This window comes from Paramisgurnus dabryanus, chromosome 5 (genome assembly GCF_030506205.2).
Source record: "Paramisgurnus dabryanus chromosome 5, PD_genome_1.1, whole genome shotgun sequence".
In the NCBI taxonomy this organism is placed as follows: Eukaryota; Metazoa; Chordata; class Actinopteri; order Cypriniformes; family Cobitidae; genus Paramisgurnus; species Paramisgurnus dabryanus.
This window is the reverse complement of record NC_133341.1, coordinates 7,974,078-8,001,400: the sequence shown is the minus strand read 5'-3', so window position 1 is coordinate 8,001,400 and position 27,323 is coordinate 7,974,078. Positions and strand designations below refer to the sequence as shown.

The window sequence follows — 27,323 nt, the reverse complement described above, 5'->3', positions numbered from 1 at the left end:
AGTTGAAAATATGAATTTTGACGGATATCCGTGCCGCATTATCCAACCAGGAGCTTTCTCTAGTAGTGACGCGATTACAGGAAGCGAGTTGAGGCAGAAATACAAAACAACAGTGGATGACAATCATCGTGAGACATCTTCTTAGTTAAGCAAAAACAGGAATTAAAAGGATCTTTTTTGGAAGAAAGTGAGTGAGGAGGTCAGGCAATCTGGTAAGTTTACTCAATTGGAGCTACTCAATGTCCTAATAACTCAATAGACGGAGGCTGTTCTCAATATTACCGTTTCTTTGACACAAAGGGGGGTTTTAAGATAAGTTCAGGTGAGAATATATATTTATAATATTCAAATCTGCAGTTGATTAGTAAACATAGGGCATATTTGAACATTTGCTTAGAAAGATTCGGACGTGGGATCCAGACGTAAAATCCAGACGCATCAGCGGGCGTCAGCGTTCGCCTCCCCCGCTGACCACAGCCTGTATTCGGACATCGCTGGCTCTGATGTATCTGTGTTTGATTATTGGGGGGGTTGATCAAACTATCAGTTTGGCCTCATGAATCTATTACTTGTTTCTTTTATCTACATTTAACCGTTTTGTATTGTTTTGGCGGAGGTCAAAGTAAAAAAAAAAACTAATTTTGGGATGAAAAGTCAAAATTAGTTATGAAAATTAATTTCTTTCTGACTGGTGTAATGTGCCATGTGTCTAATGCTGTTTTAATATTTGATAGAGTCATGACAGAGCCAACTGGTTCTTTTGATGGCAGTGAGCCTGGGTCCCCTTTGCCAGAACCTGCTGCTGCTTCTGCTTCCCCGGCCCTTCAACATCTGCAGCTGTACCCACAGGTAATAATGACAATGCATATTATTTTTACAGTAAGCACTCATAGCCTCACATAACGCTGATGGTTTGTAAATGAGTTTATTTATGCAAAAATGTGTTATCATTTAATACAGCACCACCAAGATGAAGAGCTCAGAGAAGACCTAGGGAGCAACCATCGGAGGTGAAGCGCCGCCTCCTACAGTAAAAGCACTCCGGGCCCATCCTGTATCTCCAGCGCCGCCTCCACGCTCGGTGGATGAGCTCTTCCTCTTGAGTCTGGTCCCTTCCCTGAAGAGGTTGCCACCTCAGACAAAAGACTTTGTTACATTTAAAGTGCACAGATTAATTTATGAAAGCAGCACAGTTGTGCTTAATTTGAAGCATACTTTTAAAAAAGAGACAGCAATCTTTGCAGGTAATGAACCAGACTTTCTCTGCTTTCTCCTCTCCTTCACTTTGGCTCTGCCTCTTCCAAGCAAGATCCTAGTTATTCTTGTATGTAAATAGTTGTAAAGGTTCTTTGTACAGTATAAATTCATTTATTTTGTATAAGTACATGGTCTATACATTGACCAAAGGTTTTGGTGTGTTACTGGTGTGCAAAACATAGTAAATCACAATTCAAACTTGGTTGAGACACCAACATGGAAGCTGCTGGCGATGGTCTCCAGCGGCAAGATATCTGAAAAAGAGAAAAAATAAATAAAATAAACATTGTTATAAATGCAGATTGCAATTCCATATTAGCAAATATCAAATTATAATACTGGTGTTTGTGATATCTTCATTTCTCTTGATTTTTTACAGTTAAACAACAAGCTTAATTAAATCCCCGAATACTTTACCTATATTTAGCATTTGCTCTGATTTGCTTGCTACATTTCAAAAACAGACTACTATTCAATATTTTAATATAGCAGATACCTTCCCAATTAATTTTTAATTAGGAAACTAAAAAAATATAAATAGTTTTAACAAGCATGCCTTACTAAAAACATTACTTTTTGAGAGAAAACAAAGGAGTCTGATGTATTTTAAGATATGGCAGTGCAAGTGGCTTTCAGGAAAGCTCTTACATTTATTTTAGTCTAGGAATAGTGTAATCCATGTCCTTACCAAAATTAACCATGGCTTTACTACGGTTAAAAAAAACATGATTACTGTAGTAAAACATAACCATGGATTTGAATAACAATAGTTTTAAATATACATATGTAAACCATGGTTACTGTAGTAAAACCATTGGTTTGCTAATAGTAATCAATAAAAAAAACATAGTTACTACACTTTTACCACAAAAAAAAACTTGTTAATTATCGGAAGGGAAAAGCGCCCCATTGTCTTCTGAACACACTTATCAATACAGCACTTTAATGAAATGACAATTAACTTTATTCTACAACAGTCAAAGTGGGGCCTAGTCTTGGTTTAAGCTAATCCCTTTCCGGAAAACCACCGCATTTACGTAATGTCTCAGTCATTAATTAATTGTAATCACACAGAATATTTAATGATTTACTGACCAGCGGCCGATAGACAGACGCTCTGCAGTCCTCAAAGGAAATCCTCCCACCGACACGATCAACTAACTGTAGGGCTGCATTCGGCTGCTATCCAGGTGCAGCTCGTGCATGAGTGGGTGAAACTCACTAAGCTGGGTGAGCTTTTGAAGACTCGCTTGGATCCCAAACATGGCGCCGAACATCTCTACACCATTTTCAGCTTTCCATAACACATAAAATAAAGCAAAGCTATCGTCTCAACAAAATCCATGTCACCCATTTCGCAGCGCGACTGGAGCCACACGCTTGGCAGTCGCAGAAGCCCCTCCCATGATGCGAATTTACGGGTGCATGTCTCAATTGACTAGAATTTCGAAGCGAGTAAAATGTTTAAGGGTCCAACATTTTTGCTGCCTCTTCCGTGTCTGGCGTGAACGAACAGTTAGACATCAGGTGCCCAGGTCAGGAAAACTGGACAGGAGACAAGAAATGTGTAAAGGAAAAATTTATATAGCCATGCCACTTATCTTCATAACTTCCTTTTTGTTGTGATCAGCAGAAACCAATGCTGATATCAATTCTTCAAGCTGAAATGCAGCTCTTTAATGACTGTGATAAATTTTTTAGGATACAGTAATATCACAGATTTTGCCTTTGTTATATTACTTCCAGTAATTATGTATATTATTGTTTTAATAGAGAATCAAATAAATAAGCAAAACAAATATTTATTCTGCAAAGAGAAATTTAATATGCCGTTAAACAGGCTTATGTCTGTTAAAAGTTATGAAAATTAAACACTTCACAGTCTTTACTGTGTCCATTAAATATATGAAGTACAACAGTTGTTTAGTCAAGAGCAGAGAGTGATTTTATTGAGAGCTAAATTAGGTTACTGTAGCTTTAAGACGTGAGAGAGAGAGGTACACATGTGCTGAGAGGCTGCTGTGTGCGGGTGCATCAGGTGTATGCGGACAGGAGCAGCTGTGAGGAAAATGAAAGTTTAAACTGTCAAAACTTTAAAACGCATGCAAATAATACACTTTCGGTATGAGGATGCAATTGTTGTTTACACTGTTTGATGGAGATGTGAAGACGTGTCGCGCTGTCAGGACCGAAGCGCATCCTCATAAAAAATACACATTTCTCTATAAAGGCAAAGAGAGAAATCCAAATCTGCAAGTCGCACATGAGCAAGGGTTTTAAAAATGCTCGCACTACGTAAAATTAGTCTCTACACTGTAAAAAAAATCCGTAGCAATTGCAGCTGGGTTGCCGGTAATTTACCGTAGATTTAAATTTATGTTATTTACTGGCAAAATTTTGTTCAAAGTTGAATGAACATTTAACATTTACAAGTCTTTGTCTTTACAGAGTAAAACTAAAAAAACAGCATCAAGCAAAACGTTCTGGGAAACAAAATCTGAAGCAAAAACAGAAAAAGGTTGATGATGATTTCTGGTTCCCAGAATGCTTTGCATGAGACTGTTATTGTATAGTTTTATTCTGTAAAGATAAAGACTTGTTAATATTTAAAATTTATTTAACTTTGAACAAACTCTTGCCAGTAAATAACATAAATTTAAATCTACGGTAAATTACCGGCAACCCAGCTGCAATAACATTGTAATTTCTACGGATTTTTTTTACAGTGTAATTGCAACCGCATTCAGAAGCCCTATGATGACAAAAGTTAACAGACAGATTGGTTCATAAGATCGGCAAATTTTGCAAGTACCGATCGAGTCATTTAATGCAACTATCGGCCGATAGTTCTGTGGCCAATCGATCGGAGCATCCCTGCTGGTCATTCATGAAAAAATACTGTTATATATCATGAAACGGGCATAATTGTGAAAAATATCTTGATATAAATATTTGGTCATACTGCCAAGCATTAGTGGACAACAGAGCGGCAATAGTTTGTGTTGCATTGTCCCCTATTAAAAAAAGGAGTGCTCAATCTTGTTATAACCAGTATCTTTGATTTAATTAAATGTAAGTTTATCTTGTCTATTGTACAAGTGGGTTACTCACACCCGGACTATATTGGATCCATGTTAATCTAGACCAGGGGTTCTCAAAGTCCGGACTCCGGTCCGGATCCGGACCCGACGGCAACTTGATCCGGACCCGCGTCCACCTCATATTACAAGTGCATTAATTTCTATGTAATTGATTAAATGTGTGCATTTGCTATTTTACAAATCCATATTAAACTTGTAAACCATTCGTTTAGTTATTTTTAGATTTAAGAGTATTCCTGGTCCGAAAATAAAACAAGTTATTTAAAAATTTCCTGTGTGACGCTGTAGCCATCACACCCAGTTATTATGCACAGCTACTTCATGTACTACGGCTTTTGATCAATCCTTACCAATCACTGTTGGTTTGAGTCGTTTAAAACATGCATTTAAAAAAGCAACACTCGTCAAACATAATCTTATACATATGCTTTATTATCATGAAAATACCTAAAAAAGGTTTGAAGAACAGCAATAAAAAATATCCTTAAGACATTTCCTGGAGCTCCGTGTGTCTGGTTCTTCGTCTGCAGCACATATTAAGTTTCTGCCCGAGAGCGCCCCCTGGCTTTTGGATGTAGCGTCATTTCACCGTAATTCATTAAGAAGCATAGCAAGAATCATCAGCCAATTTATAGGCGCACCCCTAATTTTGGTCAGTGTCTCTGCCTACCAACCACACTTTTTTTGCCATGGTTTATGCATATGATGGAGAACAAACTGTGCCATTTCTCTAATTAGGTTGCTCTGTATTTTGCACCTGGTTACTTTTGGCATATTTCTTGTGTTTATTTATTTATTTTTTTAACTTTAAATGCAAAATACACTTATGTTTTTCCCAAACTATTTGTTTTGATTTGTTATATAAACAAATGATATACATAAAGTTTTTCCGGACCTATGAAAATTATGGGAATTCAGATTTGGACCTTTGAATGTAAACTTTGAGAACCCCTGATCTAGACTGTGAAGTGACAGATTTTGCTTGCTGGGTAAGATTATCAATTTCTTTGAATTTTAGCATTGCATCAAGTGAGCTATTATGACATTGGCTACTAATTAAAAAGAAATCCTGTGTATAATAACCCTGCCAGAACTCCATTACAAGCACTTTGCATCCTAAAGGAGAGAGTGACAGCTATGCGTGCATTCTGACATGACAATCTATAACCGCACAAAGCTTTGTGACAGCCCCTTTCTACCTCTAGAGAGACAGAAAAATTAAAAACAGGATGAGATAGAGGAAGTCATAGATTAAACAGAAAAAGGGTACATAACGTATGGGGGCACACCACCACACTTGCACCATGTTCCTGAGAGACAATAGCCAGCCATTCTGGTCCAATAAAATAAAGCTTTATATCTCCTCGTCATTCCCTTTTGTGGCAGGGGGATCAACACGAATGTCAGCCGTTGTTGGGAGGCTCGTGCTTGTGGCAGGAAAGTAATTGATGTTGGCTGGCACACGCATCCCGATTTTCCGACAAGTCACAATGGAAACCAATCTATCAGAGGGGCCCTGTTCCGGTGCAGTATAGTAAAACCTTAGCGCTGGTTAAATGCAGCAAAGTGTTCCCTTTTCCTCCACAATTTATCATTCTCTGATAGACAGTCCTGCCTTAAATCCCAGAGGTGAAGTCACTTTTGTTGCTCACTTACACAAATCAACATCCTAAACGGCATGAAACAGATAAGCAACTCCAAAGTATAACCTTTAATAATGTATTCATGTATGCAGATCGCGTGGAATAATGAAATGTATGGAAATCACAATGCATTAATATGGAGTTATGGTGATCACTTGGTTGGCTAATAATAATTAAAGCCCGACGACTGAACCCATGTGGGGTTTCCTAGAATGAGCCATTCAGCTATTGATTAGATCACCTATGTAACTGACTTCTGCAAAGTCCACATAAACAATGCTGTCACTGAATGAAGCAATCCATCCAAGATAATTACAAGCCAAAGCGTCAATGCAGGACCATATAACAAACAGCCCACAACATAATTGTATCTTGGCATGCAGCAGAAGCAGGTGCTTTAATTAGTGTCCCTTCAAATGATCCTCACTAGAATGGTCAGGATGAAGGTGATGGAGGGTGAAAGGGGCTCAGACAGCCACTCCATGTCTGAGTTATCATGAGCAGATTGTGCAGAGCCTTTGGGAGGCAGGGAGGTGAGTAAAAGGGCAGCTTGAGCTCAAATCAGGCTTCCCGTAAAGCCCAACCAACCGCAGCTGCAGCCCAGAGCAATACTAAGGTCTTGTGCACATGACCTGTATGTTTCATGTGGCTGTGTACTGCAGAATGCCTCTCTTTCCACTATATTTACTTTACAATGTGAAGACTTAATAGAGGTCTCAATTTCCACCTAAAATCAAGTAAGGAGACCATTTCTCATATGCAGTATGAGAATATCAAAAGAAATAATAGGGAAGTAATAGAAATCATTTTGTAATAGCAATTAATTTGGATGATATTGCTAAAATATGATTTGGTTTTGGATCTAATTTGTAATCTTTATCTTTTTTTATGAACACACTACTTCATTTATAGTTTAAATGGGATTTTTTACCTGTCCTCAGCGAGAAATTACTCTTTTGTAAGCAATGTCAGTATGCTGTAATTTAGAGCATTGTGTTTTTATTCGAGAATCATTGTACCACACAAAAAATTACACCTTTGCCTTTAATGCCTGGGCAGGCATATTAAAAGAGATGTTCAGCTTCCAGCATTTGCAGTGTAAGAGCTTACACAGCTCATATCTGGCCTAATTCTGTCTTCATCCTTCACAGGGAATGCAGTATCAGCCTCCTACATGTTCACTACCTAATGCCCAGCAAATTTACATCTTCCAGTTACAAAACAGAACTCCGACTGGTAAAGCAAACCACTCCCGTCATTTATGTATCTCTTTCTGTCCTCTCTCTCTTCTTCCTACCATTCACACAGTCCCTATATGACAAGATAGATAAGACATGCTGACTAAACTGAACACATGCTACGAGTTGAAAAGCATAAACCAAGGCAAGGGAAATAAATCACTGGTGGTCCAGGTTTCCACCAAGGTGGTTAATCTCTTAGGGCAGCCAAAGAAAGTTCAAGCTCACCTTGGAAAGTCTTTTAGATATATAGAGGGGGGGGGGGGTAAGAGGGAGCCAGGAAATGCCATGGAAATGTCACCATGATAGCATTCTGGCCGGAGCCAACGGCCCGCGATTCTCTCCTGTCAACTCACACTCATCTAAAAATGCAGGGCTGATAAGAGTCTTGCAATAGGTTTCATTGGACAGTCCAAAGGTCGGATAACTGATTTGGGTCCATTTTGTAGTCGTTCGCTGAAATATAATTAGATCTGGGGTGTAATCATAACATTTATGAATGACTCATACTGATAAGGGCAAAAAGCATTTCTATGCTGCAATTCACTGAAATGCTGTCAAATCTTTGCTACAACAATTTGGTACAAAGTCTGCTATAGTTTGTTTTTCAGACAAAGACACTTCTGTTCAGGCTTTGGGAGAACCAAAGACCATTTCCATGCATTAAAACATCCTTGATAAAATGTCAGTTTTATACTTTATAGCGTTTCCTAATTTAATGAATACAAAACTGATAAATCTAAATCTTACTAATGTGCTTCAAGAGCCGTATTATCCCCTTCTGACATCACAAGGGGAGCCAAATTTCCATGACCTTTTTTTCACATGCTTGCAGATAATAGTTTACCAAAACTGAGTTACTGTGTTGTTCTTTTCCCCATTTTCTATGTTGATAGAAGCACTGGGGGCCCAAATATAGCACTTATACAGTACATGGAAAAAGTCAGATTTTTATGATATGTCCTCTTTAACATACACATATAGAGGGTTCGATTTGAGTGGGGATGTGGGGGGATGGTATCCCCCTTGTTAAGAAAAATGACAAAAAGCATCCCCTCTATAGATCCCCCATACCATCCCAATTAGATTTGACTATAATGTCAAATGTATCAGGCTGTCTAGGTATTATAATTAGAAAACTAACAGCGTTAACAGCGTTATGAAATATGTACGCATTTGCACAAAAGCACTGCACAAAGAGAGACTATTCTCCAGTTGCAGTGCAAGAGGGTGGCCAGGGACTGCAGCAGTGGTGGAAACTGGAGGAGGTGGAGTTTTTCTAATGGGCTGCTGGGCAACGTGGGCCGGTTTGCTTTTATGCATATATAAAAAAAAAATAATGACAGTCACAATACTACTGCTGTTATATCAGCCTCTTTCAAAATACACATTCATGTAGTGTAGCGGTCTAACAGTGCTCATCAATGAAATAAAAGTCAAGAATCTCTGTTCACAGAAGCACAGATTCACTTCTAAACAAATCACATGAAGTAAAAGGAAAGTTTCGATTAACAGAAGCCAATTCAATTCAGATTTATTTGTATAGTGCGTGCCTACAATTGATATGGTTTTGTGATAAAAGCATTCAATGATCAAATCCAGGGATGTATTCTACTTATATTTAGGTGAATTTTCTCATTTTAAATCATAAAAATGTACATGAATGCTATTTCTGTATTAACTCTCAGTCAAGCGAAGTCAAACAAACAATGTTTGAACAACGTTCAAAATCTCTACAATTCCAAAGCACAAAGGCATCAAGGCACGTCTGAATCCAATGTTTGCTTTACTTCCTGACTCCTGAGATACCTTTATTGTCTTGTCCCACAATTCTATGCGTGTGTGTGCAGGGGGAATGTGATTGGTCGAGCCTGGTCGAGTTTGAAAAAATAAAATAGGGGTCAAAAAAGCGTCTGACTCACAAATTTAGTGTAAATAAAGTAATTTTTTACACCTTTTTGATTCCACTTCTAGCAAGAAATTAGTAATGCAGTTTTTAAATGTACTTTACGCTGCCTTTGAAGGCTGTCTGAATTCCCAGAGCCTCCTTCATGCCGTCAAAGTCATTGCCTCATGAAGTCAGCTTCTTTGGGATTCGGCCACAGCCAACGGATATGTTCATAAAATATTAGGCAGAAGATAAAGTATAAATGAGTGTACAATAAAAGAATTCACAAGAGGGCAGAACTGTTGTTTCAAGAAACAGGTGTCAACCAAGGATCTATGTCATTTTCTGCTATAGAGCAAAAGATCAATGAGATGCTGTTAACCTGCTTATGAAACATTTCTTTAGCCTGAACTGTACTGGCTGAGCTTTTTAAAAGGCCACATTTTATGCGATGCATTAAAATTATTAGAAGCCACTTATTAAAAGCTATAGCAGGACTTGTATACATTAAGAGTGGAACCCATTCCTTTCCATTTTAAAGTTTAAATGCACAACACAGCGAATGAAATAATGTTTCTCAAACTACAAAAAGGTTCACAGACCAAAGGCAAGGCATTTAAAACAGAGGGCTTTTAGCATGTCAGCGCCTGATGGAGGGGTCATAATATTGGCCAGTGAACTCGGTCCCACCTTTAGTTATATAATGGCATACTAATGTTCACTGCAGTTAGCCACTCCATCACTCAAACTACCCTTGAGAAAGAAGAAAGTGTATTATTCATGCAACACACTCCTCCATAGCAACTACACTAATAAGGGCCCAGTGCTCTATGATAAATGTTCTCCTGCTGAATATTAAATATACACATCAATCCATTACTGAACAAAAATGGAAAAGAAAAGCACAGTAATGCTATTAAGTACTAAAAGAAAATTGTTCTGATCCAATGAGGCAGAACTAATAGGAGGTGATATTCAGTTTGTGATTTAACTTCTATAGTGTTATTGTTACACTGGGTGTCACCTCTCATTTGGCCAAACTTAGCTCTGCATTTCACTCAAGTATAAAAGTACAGGCAAGTACATTCTCAGAAAAAAGGTACAAAGGTTCTCACTGGACGGTACCTTTTAAAAACGTCTTAATATGGACTATTTTGGAACAGACATGTACCTTTAAGGGTACCAATATGCACATTGTGTACTTGTTTAAAAAAGTAGCACCCCAGTGACAACTTTGCTTGATGTGAAAAGAAACAAACAGGAAGATAACAGACACACTTTACACTTTCTGTTCTTAACTAAAGAAACGTGAGGCTTCCATATAATTAATTATGTGCATAAATATAAAAACAACAGCAATACATATACACTTTTGAAAAATCTTCACAGCAATGCCACAGACAAAAACATTTTTGGTTCCTTTAGGGAAAACATTCAGTCAAAGGAAGAGCCATTGTGTATAGCATACATATATTTACAAAAATAACCTTTACATATGAGAAAATGCTTAACATAAATTCCTTTGACTTTTTAGTACACTCTATAAAACTTGTGTGTAATAACAAACGATATTTGTCAGGGTGTGGTGTTGGAGGTAGGCAAGATGAAGACGAAGGAATTAACTATAATGATACTTTTAATGATTACACATAAACTGGAACACACATTGTGACTAGATGCAGAAACAGAAACAAATGACCAACAACAGAAGATGAACAAACAGAGTATATATATATTTAAGGTGAGTGATGAGGATTGCTGGCTGGCAGGTGTGATGATTACAAATGAGGACCAGGTGAGGAGAGTGAGGGATGATGGGAAATGAAGTTCAGAGAGTGAAAACTGAGGGGAACAGGAGGGTAACCAGAATGGGCCGTGACAGTACCCCCCCTCCTGGGAGGCGTGTCCTCGCTCCTAGAAAAGGAACAACGTACTACCAGGGAGGGGGGTGGGTATCCTGGAGGCTGGGACAGGATAGGGAAACCTCCAGGATGGTCCATATGCACTGGGGATCAACACGGTGCTGCCCGCACTAGTGGCCATGGGGGCACAGGCAGTTCCGGTGGCCACGGAGGCGCTGGCAGTTCGGTTGGCCATGGTATTTGTGAACGGGCATTCTGGGCCGGGCAGAGAGTTCAGGGAGCTCTGGAACTGCCATCTTGGGCTGGGCAGAGAGTTCAGGGAGCTTGGGATCGGCCATCTTGGGCCGGGCAGAGAGTTTAGGGAGTTCAGGAGAACCAGATGAAACAGCCACCTCAGGTGAACCAGATGGAACAGGCGACTCAGGTGAACCAGATAAAACAGGCGACTCGGGTGAACCAGATGAAACAGGCGCCTCAGGTGAACCAGATGAAACAGGCGACTCAGGATAACCAGATGAACAGGCGACTCAGGTGAACCAGATGAAACAGGTGACTCAAGTGAACCAGATGAAACAAGCGACTCAAATGAACCAGGTGAACAGGCAATTCAGGTAAGCCAGGCGATTCAGGTTCATGGGCATGGGAGTCCACACAGGAAACAGAAGAGCAGAAAGCAGACCACGCACACCACAGGGCCATGGCAAACATGGGAAGCAAGGACACACCTCAGAAGCAACAGGGACCACGGAAACCGTACACAACAGGACTCAGGATTCCGGCCGCCACCACAGACATCAACTGGGTATCCACCAGACTAAATAGAGTAGCGGGTCTCCGGCTCGCTGGGAACAGAGAAGGGGGTCTCCGGCTCGCAGGGAACAGAGAAGCGGGTCTCCGGCTCGCGGGGAACAGAGAAGCGGGTCTCCGGCTCGCGGGGAACAGAGAAGTGGGTCTCCGGCTCGCCGGGAACAGAGAAGCGTGTCTCTGGCTCACGAGGAACAGAGAAGGGGGTCTCCGGCTCGCGGGGAACAGAAGAGCGAGTCTTTGGCTCGCGGGAAACAGAAGAGCGAGTCTTCGGCTCGGGCGGAACAGAAGAGCGAGTTTTCGGCTTGCGGGGAACAAATACAGGCATGGTGACAGCCATCTAGTGAAGTGGTTTGAAGAGTTCAGAAGATCGAACTGGGCACTTGTGAAGGTAAGACGAGTTGGAAGACACTGGGTGATGGTTATGGTGAACTGGAGGGCGGTTTCAGTTTGGGACAGGATCATTAACATTAAATTTTTCCTCAGAAACAATATCAATCTCGAAATTAGAGCCGTTTAATTGGAGAACATAATTTAAGAAATCTATAAAGGAGATTTCACATTGATCTGGTGAAACCATCATCTGAAGATCATGATCCAGTCCCAAATGAAAGCAGTTAATACGAGTGGAATCCCTCCAGCTCACCTGATGGGCTTTGTCCGTGAATTCCCGCACATAGTCCTCCAGAGGCCGACCATCCTAGAAAATGATGAAGAGCTTGAGAGCTAGAGAATGGGTGCTGGTAATCCAGGTTTGGTTGGTCATTCTGTCAGGGTGTGGTGTTAATAGAGGGCAAGATGAAGACGAAGGAAATAACTATAATGATACTTTTTATGATTACACATAAACTGGATCACACATTGCGACTAGATGCAGACACTTTAACAGAAACATCAACAGAAACAATGACCAACAACAGAAGATGAACAAACAGAGTATACATAAGGTGAGTGATGATGATTAATCAACATGACAATATTGTTGAATATTTTTTGAACTGATCCAAAAAAATATATTAAAAAATATGATTATTTATTATGATTAAACTTACCAAAACGAATAGACTACTGCTTTGCTAGTGCACTTTTAAAAGCACTATTAAAACAGTTCTGTCTAAACACTCCAAAATCATTGTAAATATATCACAAAAATGAGATGCCCTAAAATGGCAAAACTTTTATTAAAAAATGCGTACAGGTTATCATTTTAAAAGTCAAAGATGAGCTGAGATGATCTGTAATATTTGGCCTTATGTCAGAGTTCATTGGGTTAAAACAGACGTGTGGTGGCAATCAGTTTGGGTCCAAACCACAAAACAGAAATCTGTTACCTATTTACTTATCTTGGTCTCAACCTTGGCAAAACAAAAATACAAAGCTTTTGAAAAGGCTGCTGAAAAAGAGAAAAATGCATATGAATCTTAATAAATGATAACCTATATAATATTACACTTTTAATCTGTGTACTACTAACATCAAACATGTAACGTGCTATTAAAGGGGGAGTTCAATGGTATTTCAAGGATTCTGACTTATTAACACAGTTATAGAGTTGTTTCCTCATGCTAAATGTAGGCAAAGTGTCAAAAAAGCAGTTGGACATGTTACAGAGTATTTCTGTGCCGAATGCACTTCGCAGTTTCTGAAAGTTTTTCTCGATTACAGGTCCAACTGGCGTTTCAGGGGTTTTCTATACGTATCACTTCTTTATATGGGCACTTTACTCTGGAAATCCCCGCCCACCCGTCAATCAGCGGGAGACGCTAGAGCTTGCAAACATCTTATCACGCCACTCAGCTTTGTTTAATTTCAAAACTCAAAAATGGCACGAAAGATGAAGTGTGTTTTTGGATGTAAGGAGAAGAAATCCAGCCTTATGAAAACAATGGATATAGTTTATTATCCGGGGTAGCAGCGGAGTTTTGCGTGTGTGTTTGATGCTTTGGATTTTCCCAACCGGGTCATGACGAGTTGCGCGCGGTAAGACAGAATTCTATCTTATGATGGAAATAGGAGCGTGCATATTATATAAATGACACGAATATGTAGTGTTATCGGAAAGATTCGGTAAAGCTAATCTTTCTTTTATAAATCTGATTAAACTAAAGACTCTTCTGAGATATAAAGGATGTCATACTACTATATAGGTACTACAGATTAACATCAGAAATGCAGAAACAGCTTGTGTTACGTGAGCTTTAAGATAATGGCCCAAAGATCTTGATAAAAGAAAACAGCAGATATTTTAAGTACTATTTAAGTCATATCATTTTATTGTACCAATGACTTCAGTGAAGACACACGTACACACATAAACAGTAAAATATGTTGGATTTAGAGTTTAAAAACAATGGTGACAAATCAATTTAGGTGAATGTTCCAACCCATGTGGACTGGTAAAAATATATTAGTCCTACACGATTATGTGATCTTCAGAGATTAAACAAATCAAATAATATCCCAAACAACATATAGGTGTAAAACTTAGGCAGATGTCAAGATGCACATACATGCTCTCTTTAAATCACATTCACTTCTAGGACAATGGCCAGTGTTGTGAACTACCTGACATGACAATAGCAAATTCACTGGCTTTTATGCAAATCTGTGATGATCGTTTTTATTTTTTTTGCAGTGCAGTGTATGCTAATGCTAAGTGCATCAAAGATCATCATCACCTGCTTGTGGAAACCAATAGATGTAAATGTATGCTATTGAGCATATCACAGAATAAAGATGAGAGGTGGTAGTGTACTGTTGAAATACAGCAGCAGCGGCTAAACAGTTTAAAGCAGAGCAAATATGAAATTCTAAACAGAGCCTGAAGTGCCATCGAATCCTAGACTAATATGAAACAACAGTTGTTTGAATGGGATATGTAGGGGCAATGTAGATAATGTGGTTCCTTAGGGGAAACCGTTTAGATAACCATTAAAATGTTGGAGGAGACAAAGAAGTTAACACAATTTCAATGGCCAGATTTTGCTCCAAGCTACACTTAGAAAAAGAAAATCTAAGAAGTAATAAGCGAATGTAACATGCAATTGCAAACAAGACAAATCTACATTGTCATGGGTGACCAAACTCTTAAAAACAAATACATATGAGGAGCTCAGATGCAAAAGCATCTGTCGTATATATATATAAAATGGATATCCGTGTTCTGATCTGATGCAAGCAGATCACCTTGGAACATGAATAGACCCAGGCTCCTATTGAAAACCTAACCTGATTAAACGACAAGCATAAAGTGAGAGATGTCTGACCGCTTTGCTCAGAGACATCAGTGAGCTTTAGAGTGACTGCTGACCAGGCACACTGAGAGGGATTAATGTTTGTGTAACTGAGAAGCCAGGGAGCTTGAGAAGGGGTTAAGAGGGGTGTAGAAGCACTTTTAAATTCCTTATTTTAGAGTATGCAAGCTTGTGCATAGCCAAAAGAAAACTGAATTGCTTAGAGGCTTTTCTTTCATAGCTCAGGAAACTTCATCAAGTTCTCAGTTTGATTCATTTATGTATGTGGAGTTTGTTTTCCTATGTGTGTGTGCATGCACACCGCTTGTTTGCCCACTCACTTTCTATATAAGATAAGTCAAGCAAAACCACCAACAGTGACAGCAGCCATAGTCCGTGGCAAGCGAGCAATCAGAATAGAAGCAAACAGACTAGGCAATATATCATAAACAGATTTTTTTTTCTTGTGGCAGTGTTTGAGATGCTACAACACCATGTGAAAAAGATCCAGTAACACAGCTAGAACATGATGACATTAGGGGAGAATGTGAAAAGGTGTGAGGAAACAGGTAAAGAACAGGTTTTGGAAATAGACTTGCGAAATAGACTTTTAACACAGGGAAGTTCACACATGCCAAAACTGACAACAGTAGAAGATAAGGTGAAACAAAGAGAGATACAGGTGCCAAATGAGTGGAGCACAACAATTACCATATCTAGATATATCCTACCTGCTGAAGTTGGATCCTCACCATGTGCTGCTATAGAGGCATATGAAGGAAATTAGATGAAAGATAAAGAGGGAGGGACAGAGAGAGAGAAAGAGATTGTCAGTTTTCTTCCACTTAACCTTACCCATATCACCAAAGTTAATTGCAATGTAATAGATTATGCACTTGGATGACATGAAAATGAAGATATCAGACATTAAATGTTGTGCTGCATCTCAGATATTATAGTAGCCACATTCACACAGTCAATGGGTCTCATTCACTAATAATTGCGGATGTTTTTAGTATTTATAAAGCACACTTGAACTTCTCACAAAAACTTTCCGGGTAATTCACAACACGTGCGTACGTACATAAGTTTGTTCTTATACTTGTTCTTATGTTAGTGAATTTGGAGTGTTCTCCACGAGGTTGGTCATTTGCATAAAACATACAAACCAGCTTCGTATAAAGGCTTTCCGCAGCGCTGGTCCACAGAAGATTTTAGAGCAGTTTGTCATAGAAGCAAAAGAGCTTGAAAAGAAATCCATGATCATATTTATTATCGTAAAATTCCTTTCTCCCCTTTTCTTTAATTATATTTGGGAGGTTTTGCCGTCGGTGGAGGAAGCCAGTGCTGTCCACCGACTGGAGTAACATTAAATAAGTATTGAATGTGTTAACAAATGTGACATTTAATTAACAGAGACGTGCATCTATATCTAAAATAAAACAGACAGGAGATCAAGGGATTGACGTTTGGCTTCTCATTACATTTACATGTAGTTTACATTAGGCATTAAGCAAACGCCTTCTTATAGTGGTTTAAAAAGTGAGGAAGGAAAGCATAAAGATTTGTCATTATGTGCATAACAAATAAGTAGGCTGTAATAATGTATAATATAATGTATATAATAATAATATAAATCATGTTTAATAATATATTATACAGAAAATATTATAATATAAAATATAATCATGTAAATTTTATATATCAACATTATTATAAACATTATAATTATAGCCTAGTATTTAATTATAGCGTACGTGATTATTGCGTACGAGTGTTTTTAGGTTTTCTTGAATTTTTGCGTACATTTAGAAAATATTTTTATATGAAAGTTTTTTGTTGAATCACGGTTTGTTCGTAAAACATCCGTACGCACATCTCACGCACAAATTTGTGCATACGCATGCTTAATGAATGAGACCCAATGTTTGGGAACTACCCTCTGTATTGACCAACAGGTGAGAGAGGAAATAATCTATAGTCAATTCTATAACTTGGCCTTGAGTAATGCTGTTACTGATAATAATAGTAAATATTAAGACATCATATTGGGTCTTCAAGGACTTGTAGGTGTTCCTGTAGCACAGTTGGAAAAGCACTGTATTACCAGCACAAAGGTCACTGTATTACCAGCGCAAACCATCATTTTGTCGTTAAATAATGACTGTCTGGATTTACTAAAGACGCGCAGTTGTAATTAGCGCTGAAAAGGTGTGGCCTAGTTATTTTTCTACTGACCTTATTGCATATCCTTTTTTAGGAGTTTCCCTTTCAGACTGAGAGGAGATTATCACGCAACGTGATTTACTAATGTTTGCGCGTGTGATATTACTGGTATTTGCACCATTATTTAACACCGAAAAAAGCATGTCTTAAATCATTTTGTGCACCTGTTGTGTCTGTGTATTTCATTTGCACCTTTTTAGTAAATAACCCGCAGATATTACCACTCCCTTCTGCACTTTTTTGGAATTGCACTCTTCTGGTAATTTGCCCCGTTTAGCAAATCTATCCTGTAGTCTGTGCTGAGGAGCTTGATTGACTAAAGGAAATTGACTAAAGCCTAAATTATGTACGACAGTGGTAATGGACAATTCCGCTTCTAACCTGTAGGGGGAGCAAAGAGCAAAAACTCTTTAGTGTTGCTTTAATGCAACTGGCACTGTGCAGTTCTTGTACATTGAATCTAAGTGCTTGGATGTGGAGAAAACAGCAGACTACAACAAAGTAGCAAACTATGCCACACTATTGCATTTTAAGCACCTGAATCAGCCCTTTAAAATGCAGACTGTGCTTGGCAACAATGCACATCTGAATATATTTACAGTTGAGAATGACAGTGATGTAATGTAAATACAGTACCTGGTAAATATGTGTGGTATGTGGTTGGTAAAAACATGCAAGTTTTGCACTTCTTTTTGCACATGCGGCAAGAATTTTTGTGATTTTTAGTTACTGTCAAAGTCAATATTTATAAGCAATGATTTTATTAGTGAACAATAAATCAACCGTTCATGGCTCCTTGGTCAAAAATATTTTGTGGTCTCTTTGGAAAACTAGAAAACTTTTTTGTCCTTTTTTGCCTTTGCCTAAACACTAAAGTAGAGTTCTGTCTCAATCTCTAACCATACACTGCTGTTTTTCATAACCTAATAAACACAAGCCTATATTATGCATAAATGCATTTGCTAAAGATGTGACAGACCACTATTGCCAATAGCAGTTCTGTTCATACAGCACAGACCAACTTTTTCTCTACATGCTAATATAGAGTAGATCATCAGGTATATAATGCAGTTTTACTCTCTTTCGTAACAGTTTAAAACATTCCTCCATGTATGACACCTGTAGTCTGCTGCTGCGTGAATGTAGCCATTGACTGTTCTCATAATTGCCTAAAGGTTGTGCTCTTTAGAAACTAGGGCATTGTCATACAATGTCAAAACATTCGCTCAGCTAGAGCTCCAACCTGTATTTATCATTCAGTGGCAGCTCTGAGATTATCCGACTTGGCATGCATGTGTTTGACTGTTAATCGCTAAGCTGTGGGCCTGCATGTCAAGGCTGAACCCAACCTGTCTCCAGCCATTATCATCAGACTCCATCAACCCGATCAGATATAACAGCGGGAAGATTCCCAGTGCCCTCCTTCTACTTTTCTCTTTCCTTTCTTGTCATTCATGTCATTGTGAAAGGAGCTCGTCTTAGGTCCTGACTATATGGAAGTAAAGCTATCCGCGTGGATTGTGTTTTTCTTTTTCGTAGTAATGTCGACTGGAGGTTAATTTAAGAAATTTTAAGGGCTTTTATACTTGAATAGTTTAGCACAGGTTTGTCTAAATCCCAAGTAAATTTTGCACTGCTCATAATTTACCAGGGGTTAAGTGATAACCCTGGCTATTCATACAGTAATCTGTCGTTTTAATATGTATATTCCTAAACCCAGGGATAATGTTCTTATTTCAATATTTGCAGTATCAACAGTCGTGATCGGATAGATACAGAAGTGTCAAACTGAGTGAGTAAATGCAGTGTGCTACTGCTTTAAATATCTAAATGGCTCGCACTTCCGCATCAGTGACAAAACAGGCCATCGCATAAATCCTCTTCGTGGTTTTAAGTCTCCTCATCACCTTTGATAGTATTTTTAGTTTACCTCAAATGGTAAAGAACAGTTTCCACAGCGCGTTAAGTTTTCGTGACCGTATACACAGCTTGTGATATAAGGTAATCAATTTTCCATGTTTGATGGGCTGTCTATTGCTAAGCGTTGAGTTATAATATTCAACAATATCTTCATACACTATACCCCGCTACCAAATTACAATTGGCAAATGCTCCTATACCTAGATTTAAAAGTGGGTTTAGAATGAAGATAACCCAGGGTTAAGGGCTGTGTGAAAAGCCCTTAAGTGGTCATTCAGTACAAGTGGACATTAGGTATGACACAGTGTCATAATTGTTCATGTGTCCATGAAAAATGAAAGTGCTCATAGACATGCACATAGGGATGCAGGTCCTGGTCATATCTTGTTCTCCCTCCTTCTTTTTTCTTGTCTTCTCAGTACTATCTAATCTGATTATTTGGTCCAGTGGTTAGTGCATGTGGTTTCAAACACACTAGACATGGAGCAAATGTGGGCGACATATGTTCAAGTCCAGGCTGTCATTTCCTGACTCGCATCGTTTTATGTCCTCTGTAAATTCTCCTGTCAACAAAAGTGGCATACTGTCTAAAATGCAAAATTCAATCATCAAATAGTTCTAGCTAAAGAAAAAAACGGCGGGGTGCATGATCTCTGAAAGTCAATGTTGATATTTGAAATCGCCTAAACAAATACGCCCCTACCCCAATAGAATCTAGACCTTCTTTTGATAGATCCCACACATATGCAACCCAGGCAACGATGTCGGTTAGACATGCCTCTTACTCCCTTTTCCAAAGTGTTTTTCAAAAATCATACACAAAGGCGGCTTTAACAGATTTTCATTTTTTAAAAACATGAATCGGAACATAAGTCAATATTTTACCATATGCTCTTTTCTTTGCTTTTTTAAATGAACCATTTCACTGTGAACTTATCATTTTTATTTTTCAAAACTCACTTGTTGCAGTGTTTAGAGTCAAAGTCACTATAATCCATAGGTACACATTAAAGAGAGAGCCAGAGAGAGATAGAGAGAGACTATTAAAGACGTGGAACTGCTGTAGCCCGTGATCTCTAAGCCCTGTGCATACACAAGCTCAACAACAACACAGCGACTCGGATAAGGGCCAATGTCTGCTACTATGCAACATCCATAACAGTCCTTATCTGAGCCAAGACACAAGTTTCACACCACTAAGACATATGCACAGACACGATACACAAGCTCCTCTGTGCCAAAACATAGCAATATCCATGCAAGTAAACACACAGGTCTACACAAGCAAGAAAAAGACAAAGTGTGCTATTAAGCTATTAAAAGGCATATTATTTTAAAGGCATAAGATGTTCCAAAGGACCACATGAACTGAAAAACAGCATCACACGCCCAAACACTTGACCTCATATGTTGTGAATTCTATCTTGCTGATGTTTTCATTCTCCCTCTCTGGTTTCTTGTATTCTATCTTTCCCTTCCAGAGCACAGTGACAGCTCACAAACATGAAAGCGTTAGTTCCCAAGCTACATCTTTCTACTTTTACCCCCCTTCCTCCCCCCTTTTCTAGCTGGGCCTGGTTTCCAGAACTTTCTTTGAGCCTTCAGCCTTGTGTTGTCTGCATTCTGAGACTTAATGCTTAACACTAGAGATTTGGCCCACAGCACCAAACTTAAAAAAAAAAGGTTATGGAGTTGTGTAAGGGGAGTACAAAAGTATGTGTGTATTTCTGTGTAGGGGGAAGAATAAACAAAACTAAAAATATTTGCCAGGGTTGTGTTCTATATTGACATCACAGTATTCCGACTGTTTGTTGGTAAAAGCCTACGATCTAACCTTTCTGCTTTCTGAAGAAAACCGCACACACAGGGTTCAAAATTTACATTTAACAAGAAACAAAAAAGTATTTGCTGAATAAATAAAATGGAGCTACCAGTCAGTGGCTCAGTAATTTGATAAGGTACTGCAACAATACATAAGTCAAAATGTAAAAATATTTTTTTAAATCGCTGATGCATGTGCAATTTTAATTCCCTGTCACGGTTATGAACTTTGGTTGGCGGTTAATTGCCTAATAAATTGTGACGATTATGACTATTAATTGCATGTTTTATTGTTTTGACGATTATGACGATTAATTGTCTGTTTTATTGCTGTGACATTTAATTCTCATATTTTTTTTATTGTTTATGAAATAATTTTCACACATTGTTGTGATTATTTACATTAAATATTTTGCAAGGTTTACCTGGCAGTAAATATTAATACACATATTTAAACGTAATCTGATAATTGCCCATTTATACAGGCACTGCAGCTCCCCCTTGTGTTTTTTAGAGAGATGTGCAATTATTGCGGTGATCCGAAATTATCGCGATGAGGTCAAACAATTGCGATGAAACGATTATTTAATCATTGTGACAGCCCAAACACCATAGTATTTCTTGTCGGTATTGAGTTCTTATCCTATATAACATTGTCCTTCAGTTAGACAACGGTCAGTTTTTGCATTTTCTGCATCTGTGCAAAGAATTGGGCAGATTCTAGGCTCAAACACCATATAGACGGTTTCATCGGACGCACGTGCAATGACGCGATAAGCGTCTGCTCCGAACTTTACTTGCGGTTTCTGTTTGTTTAATGGTCTGACTAGTTGCTAAACTGAACTCTTAAACAAAAACCTCATCGAAAATAACAAATGTTTTGGTTTCCTAGGTAATCGTCATGTTGTTTATTTTTGCTTGTTATATAAATAAACTACGTTTAAAGTACTTTGCTGTTTTTTATTCTTCACTAAGTTTATCAGAAGTTACGTGTTGACCATTTTGTTGGGGCGATTGGGGACAGCTGGGGCTCGGAACCCTTCCCTACCTCCGAAGTGGGGAATGTCAGAAAAAGTTTGAGAAACACTGATATATGCCAACCCATGGAACAGCACAGTCCTCAACAGCAGCTCGCTGAACAGATTACAGGATGAAAAGCAGAGCTGCCAGACGTCACAGTCTAATTCAATTAGTGCTGGAACTGATGTCTTGGATCTGTTCCACCCCATCGTTCTGACACACTGATTCATTTTGTGTAACTATGGTAAGATATGAAAAAGCTCATTCTTTACTTTATTAATCTACTTTATATTTAAGCAACGAACAATTGACGACGGGCCATTGAATGATTGGAAAATAATGCACTACCAAGGTGGTAATGCGGTACGGTGCGAAGTGAAGGTGAGTGTGCATTATTTTCAAATAATTCAATGGCTTACAGCCCACAGAGATTTGGCCCACAGCCCCAAACATTTTAATGTGGGCCAAATCTCAAGTATCAGTTGCTAAAACATTGCTCTGGTGGTTATTTTAAAACATTTGACAGGTCAGGTGTGTGTTTAATAGAAAAATAATCATAAAGCATTCAACAGCCCTGTGGTATAAAGACTGATAAACAGCACTCATTCTAAAAATACAACACTGACACTCTAACATTAAAGCTGTTGTAGATCCCTTGGGTCTAACACATTTTTTGTAATTTAAGCCATTATGTAAATACTGTTAAGTGGTAGTTGGCCACTTTGGATGTTATGAGTTGTAATCATAATCATCTCTACATGCTAATGCAGAAAAATGTCCAGCTTGAAAAAGCAAATATCTCAGGATTTAACCCTCTCTTCAGAAGCTGTGAAGGGCTGTTTATATTATGGTTAATAAAAATGTGATAGAAATGTGTTTTTATTATTTCAAAGGACAAAAAAATTACTTCTAAACAGAGGTGTAAAGTACTCGAGTAATTGTACTTCGTTACTGTACTTAAGTATTTTTTGGGCTACTTTGTACTTGTACTGAGTATCAAAAATATAGGCAACTTTTACTCTCTACTCAATTACATTTTTGATTGGGTATTTGTACTCTTTACTCCACTACATTTGAAATAACACTTAACGTTACTCGCTACATTGTTTATTCGTCAAATAAAAACGAGACGAAAGTGTCAGAGAGTGATGATGGATAGAATCTGTGGTCGCGAGGTGTTACACGCACACACACAACTGAGGGACTTCATTTGGTGCTGCGCAGAGCAATTGTATGAAATCAAAGTACTGCGAGAGCGAATCAAATGCATATGGAGAAGTCTGGTCTCGCGGTACTTTGATGTCAAACGCTGAATGGCTTGCGTTGAGCCACCGTAGCGGGACATCTGCGTGCTGCGTATGTCATAAACTGTAGAGAAAAGTTCGCGTCTGGACTGAAAGAAGAGATAAAGAGCAAACATATGGATGCATATCACATTTGCTTCAGTCAAGGGACCCTTTGTTTAACATGTGATGCTACAATCAAAACAAAAGTGATGCGCGATTGCTGGAGGGTCATCCCGCAACTCAGAGGCAAGCACAAATGTTTGTATACTCTGATGCTACTTTATCAGCTAACCTGAGTTACATAACTTGATATAACTTACTATATAAGCCAAAATAAACCAGCGAGGTCCTGTACTGATTGCCCAAGTAACTTAAGTACATTATAAGATTGATAATAAGTGTACAATTTCACTGTCCTCACATTTAATCAAGAATGCTGTAATGTATTTACTGTAAAGAGGGATGCATGACGGAAGAAATGTAGTGCACTTAATGTGAGAGAGTGGTGTTACGTACTACATGAGTTTACAATGAATCTTTCCAATGAACAACTTCACGTTTTTAATATGCGTTATCATATATCTGTTGGTGTAATTTTAGTTTACTGGATTTTTTTAAAATATTAAAATTATATATTTTTTAGGATAGGCCTATATAAGAATATTTGGTAACAATTTACAATAAGGTTCATTAGTTAACAGTAGTTAATGTATTAACCAACTTGAACAAACCATGAGCAATGCATTTGTTACATTATTTATTCATCTTTGTTAATGTTAGTTAATAAAAATGTAAGCTTTAATTGTTTGTTCATGTTAGTTCAGAGTGCATTAACTAATGTTAACAAGATTTAAATAAAGTATTACTAATTGTTGAAATTAACATTAACAAAGATGAATAAATGCTGTATAAGTGCAGTTCATTATTAGTTCATGCTAACTAATGTAGCTAACTAATGTTAACTAATGAACCTTATTGTAAAGTGTTACCATATATTTATATCACAAAGTTAGGCTATATATTTTTCAGCATGGCACATTTAAATTTTATGTAGATTTCTAGACCAAAATCTCATGGCATTTAGTTGAATAAAATTAGACTTAAGCTAAATTAATTCAGATGACAAAAATATGACTAAAACTAAATTACATTTTAGTCAAAAGACTATGACTATGTTTAATCTGTGTTTGTTCTGCCAGGTCAAAAATTTTAGGTGTTTGATTTCTTATCTATATTAGGAAATAAAACCTCATAAATAAACTTTCTTAGTTTTCACTGCCCAGACCTACAATGTCTCTTTGTGTTGAGGACTAGTGCATCTTTGAGCCAACATTCAGTACGAGTAAAAATACTTGAGTACTTTTAAATTGGGTTACTTTAATACTTTTACTCAAGTCATATTTAAATTGGTGACTTGTAACTTGTAGTGGAGTAATTTTTACAGTAAGGAATTTGTACTTTTACTCAAGTATGGCTTTCAGCTACTCTTTACACCTCTGCTTCTAAAATGTAAATGATTATGTATTCACAGTTATGGATTCACAGTTCTTGTGACTAGTTGTCCTTTGCATGTTTTGTCACGAGACATGCAAGAACCCATTAAATTTGATGTTATCAACATGCCACCACATTGAAACTTTCTACACTGATCCATGTTGCTATGGATACGCAAAGTATTGATCTGTAAATGTGCTTTAACATATTAATCATTTTGTCTCACATACGAATGAAGTCTTTTGAATTACTTTGAATATGGATGTTTGTGCTTTTTGAGTAACCATGTTGACCCCTATATACTGTAAGCATTTTAAATGTAAAAGATCATCTGTGTTTAACTGAGGAAATGAAGTCATATACATGATCTGGGATAGTACGAGGGTGAGCAAATTATTCACAATTTTCATATTTTGGAAAACTATTTCTTTAATGTTGGTTTACAGTCTCAATGATAAAAAGCTTTGAACTTTTCTGTTAATGCTGCTGGGTGTATAAGTGTTGACTTATTTATAGTAATTAATGTCACACAAACAGAAACAGTGGAAAACTTGTGCGGTCTTAAACTCTGCATAGACTTTAAATGTGGTTTAACAGGCAAAAGTACAACCCATTTGGTTCTACAATATGTGTTCCATTAGAGTTATAAACCAATTTTATGGCTCTGAGCCTTCCAAGTACATAACATAATTTTAATGTTTTCCCCAAAATGAAGCTACTTAATGGGGAAACAGTTTCAAGCAGTCACAATTTTACCAGTATGGAAAAAAACTACATATACTTTCAGGTATAAGCTCAAAAGTACTACATGCAAATGTGCTTAATGTATGAAGTTAGTTACTATCTTAGTAAGCAACATACTGTTAATCACAGCTTTCTAAATTAGCAACATGATGTTTCATATTAAATGTTGGTTTTCAAAAGACTGGTAATATAGCACAGAGTAGTCCACATGATAGTACACAACTATGGCTTTCTGCCATACTGTAGTTTGCCACAAATGTATTGACTATGTATTGACTCATACTGCCATCTTTGGCACCCTGTCACGTTACTGTATATTACATTTAGAGTTAATTCATCAATTTAGAGAAAACACTTCCCTGCCAATGCTGAGTTTTTCTGGCCAGTTCTCTTACCCAACTTATCAAACCCGGAAGTATTCCCGTGGGGCAAACAGTTCATACTCTGTGTATGTTTTAAGGATCGCTCTGAATCTGATCTCTACCAAAAGTCCTTCACAAAAATTTTAATATTTCACTTTTTTGCTCAAAATTATTATTATTATAATCATAATACAATGCATTTTACTTATTCCCCACTAGCCTTTTTTAAGTTGGACCGCAAGCATTTTTTTGTAATTTTCACAAAAGTTTCACAAAATGTCTTCCAGGAAAATGTTCTTCTAAAAATGTGATAAACATACAAATATATCAAATGAAAGAACAGACCCTCTGCTTTCAAACAAACAATAAACAAACAAACAAAACCGGAAAAAAACTTTCATCCTATCTATATTTTTTTCTCTGCTTATAAACTCTTAAATATGGGTATTTTTCTTAAAAATATATTTATTTATTTTTAGCAAAAAAATTTAATAATTGCATTTTTGTGAAGGAATTGTGTTGGAGATCAGATTCAGAACGATTATCAAAACATATACAGATTTTAAAATTAATAAATAACTTTTTTGCTTCAGTTTTTTTATAAATTGGGTAAAAGGGTAATCTCGGTATTATAGAATAACATAAAAAATCATAAGGAACACGTTTTTTATGTTTTCTCTTAATTGACCAGATAACTCGTCCCTGGCGGGGAAAAAGTTAAATATGAAACTTGGAATCCCACCTATGTCTTATTTGTCAAGCACTATATCAAGAATAGACAATAATTTTGTACGTTTTGTAAATTTTTTAACTTAACGCTGATGAACGAACATGCCATCAAGAGGGGAGGTAGGAGGCATTTGGGTTGAGCACCTACTGGGTTAGTTTTCTATTGCCACCCTCAAACCCCAGAATTCAGATGCTTTTTAACATGTGTTCTGCTTTTGTGCACGTTTAAAGTGTCCATTGGTCCAACAGCAGTTCTTAAACACTGAGAGATTTATGGAATGGAAAAGAGCAGAATACCCACAAATCTTTTTAGCACCTCATATTTCCCACCCATGCAAGCTCATTTCAGAGAAAAATTAAAAACTCATCCAAAATATTAAAGGTCGATTACTTGGCATTTAGTTTGTATATTCCACTTAAGAGCTTATCTAACATGCAAAAACATCACATCACCAACAAATGCCAAAACCAAACAAAGACATTCAACACTCAACAGAACAATCACATTATTGTATGCTTTTTACCACAAAGCATTTTACCACATTTCAAAAGTAAGCTCACAAAGTCCAAGTTGAGAAGACATGAACTCATGAAACATAATAATGCTTTTATGGTCCACTCCCTACTTATGTCAATAATCCCATTTTATAGTGATGAAGCTAAGCCACAGGGTGGATTTACTTAATCTGAGTGTC

The 27,323-nt window shown here is 37.6% G+C and overlaps 1 protein-coding gene across 3 annotated transcripts in view; it reads right to left on the bottom strand.

Annotated features, from left to right (window-relative positions):
- Positions 1–27,323, bottom strand: part of edil3a (EGF-like repeats and discoidin I-like domains 3a) — a 237,402-nt gene that overhangs the window by 154,123 nt on the left and 55,956 nt on the right. The window contains exon 2 of one of the 3 annotated variants that reach the window (XM_065266725.2): positions 15,758–15,784. The exons of 1 other annotated variant lie outside the window; for it this stretch is intronic. In XM_065266725.2, coding sequence (XP_065122797.2) covers positions 15,758–15,784 — 27 coding nt within the window. Of the gene's footprint in view, positions 1–15,757; positions 15,788–27,323 lie in introns of all 3 variants that reach the window. One more of the 3 variants, XM_065266724.2, reaches the window with a different exon arrangement.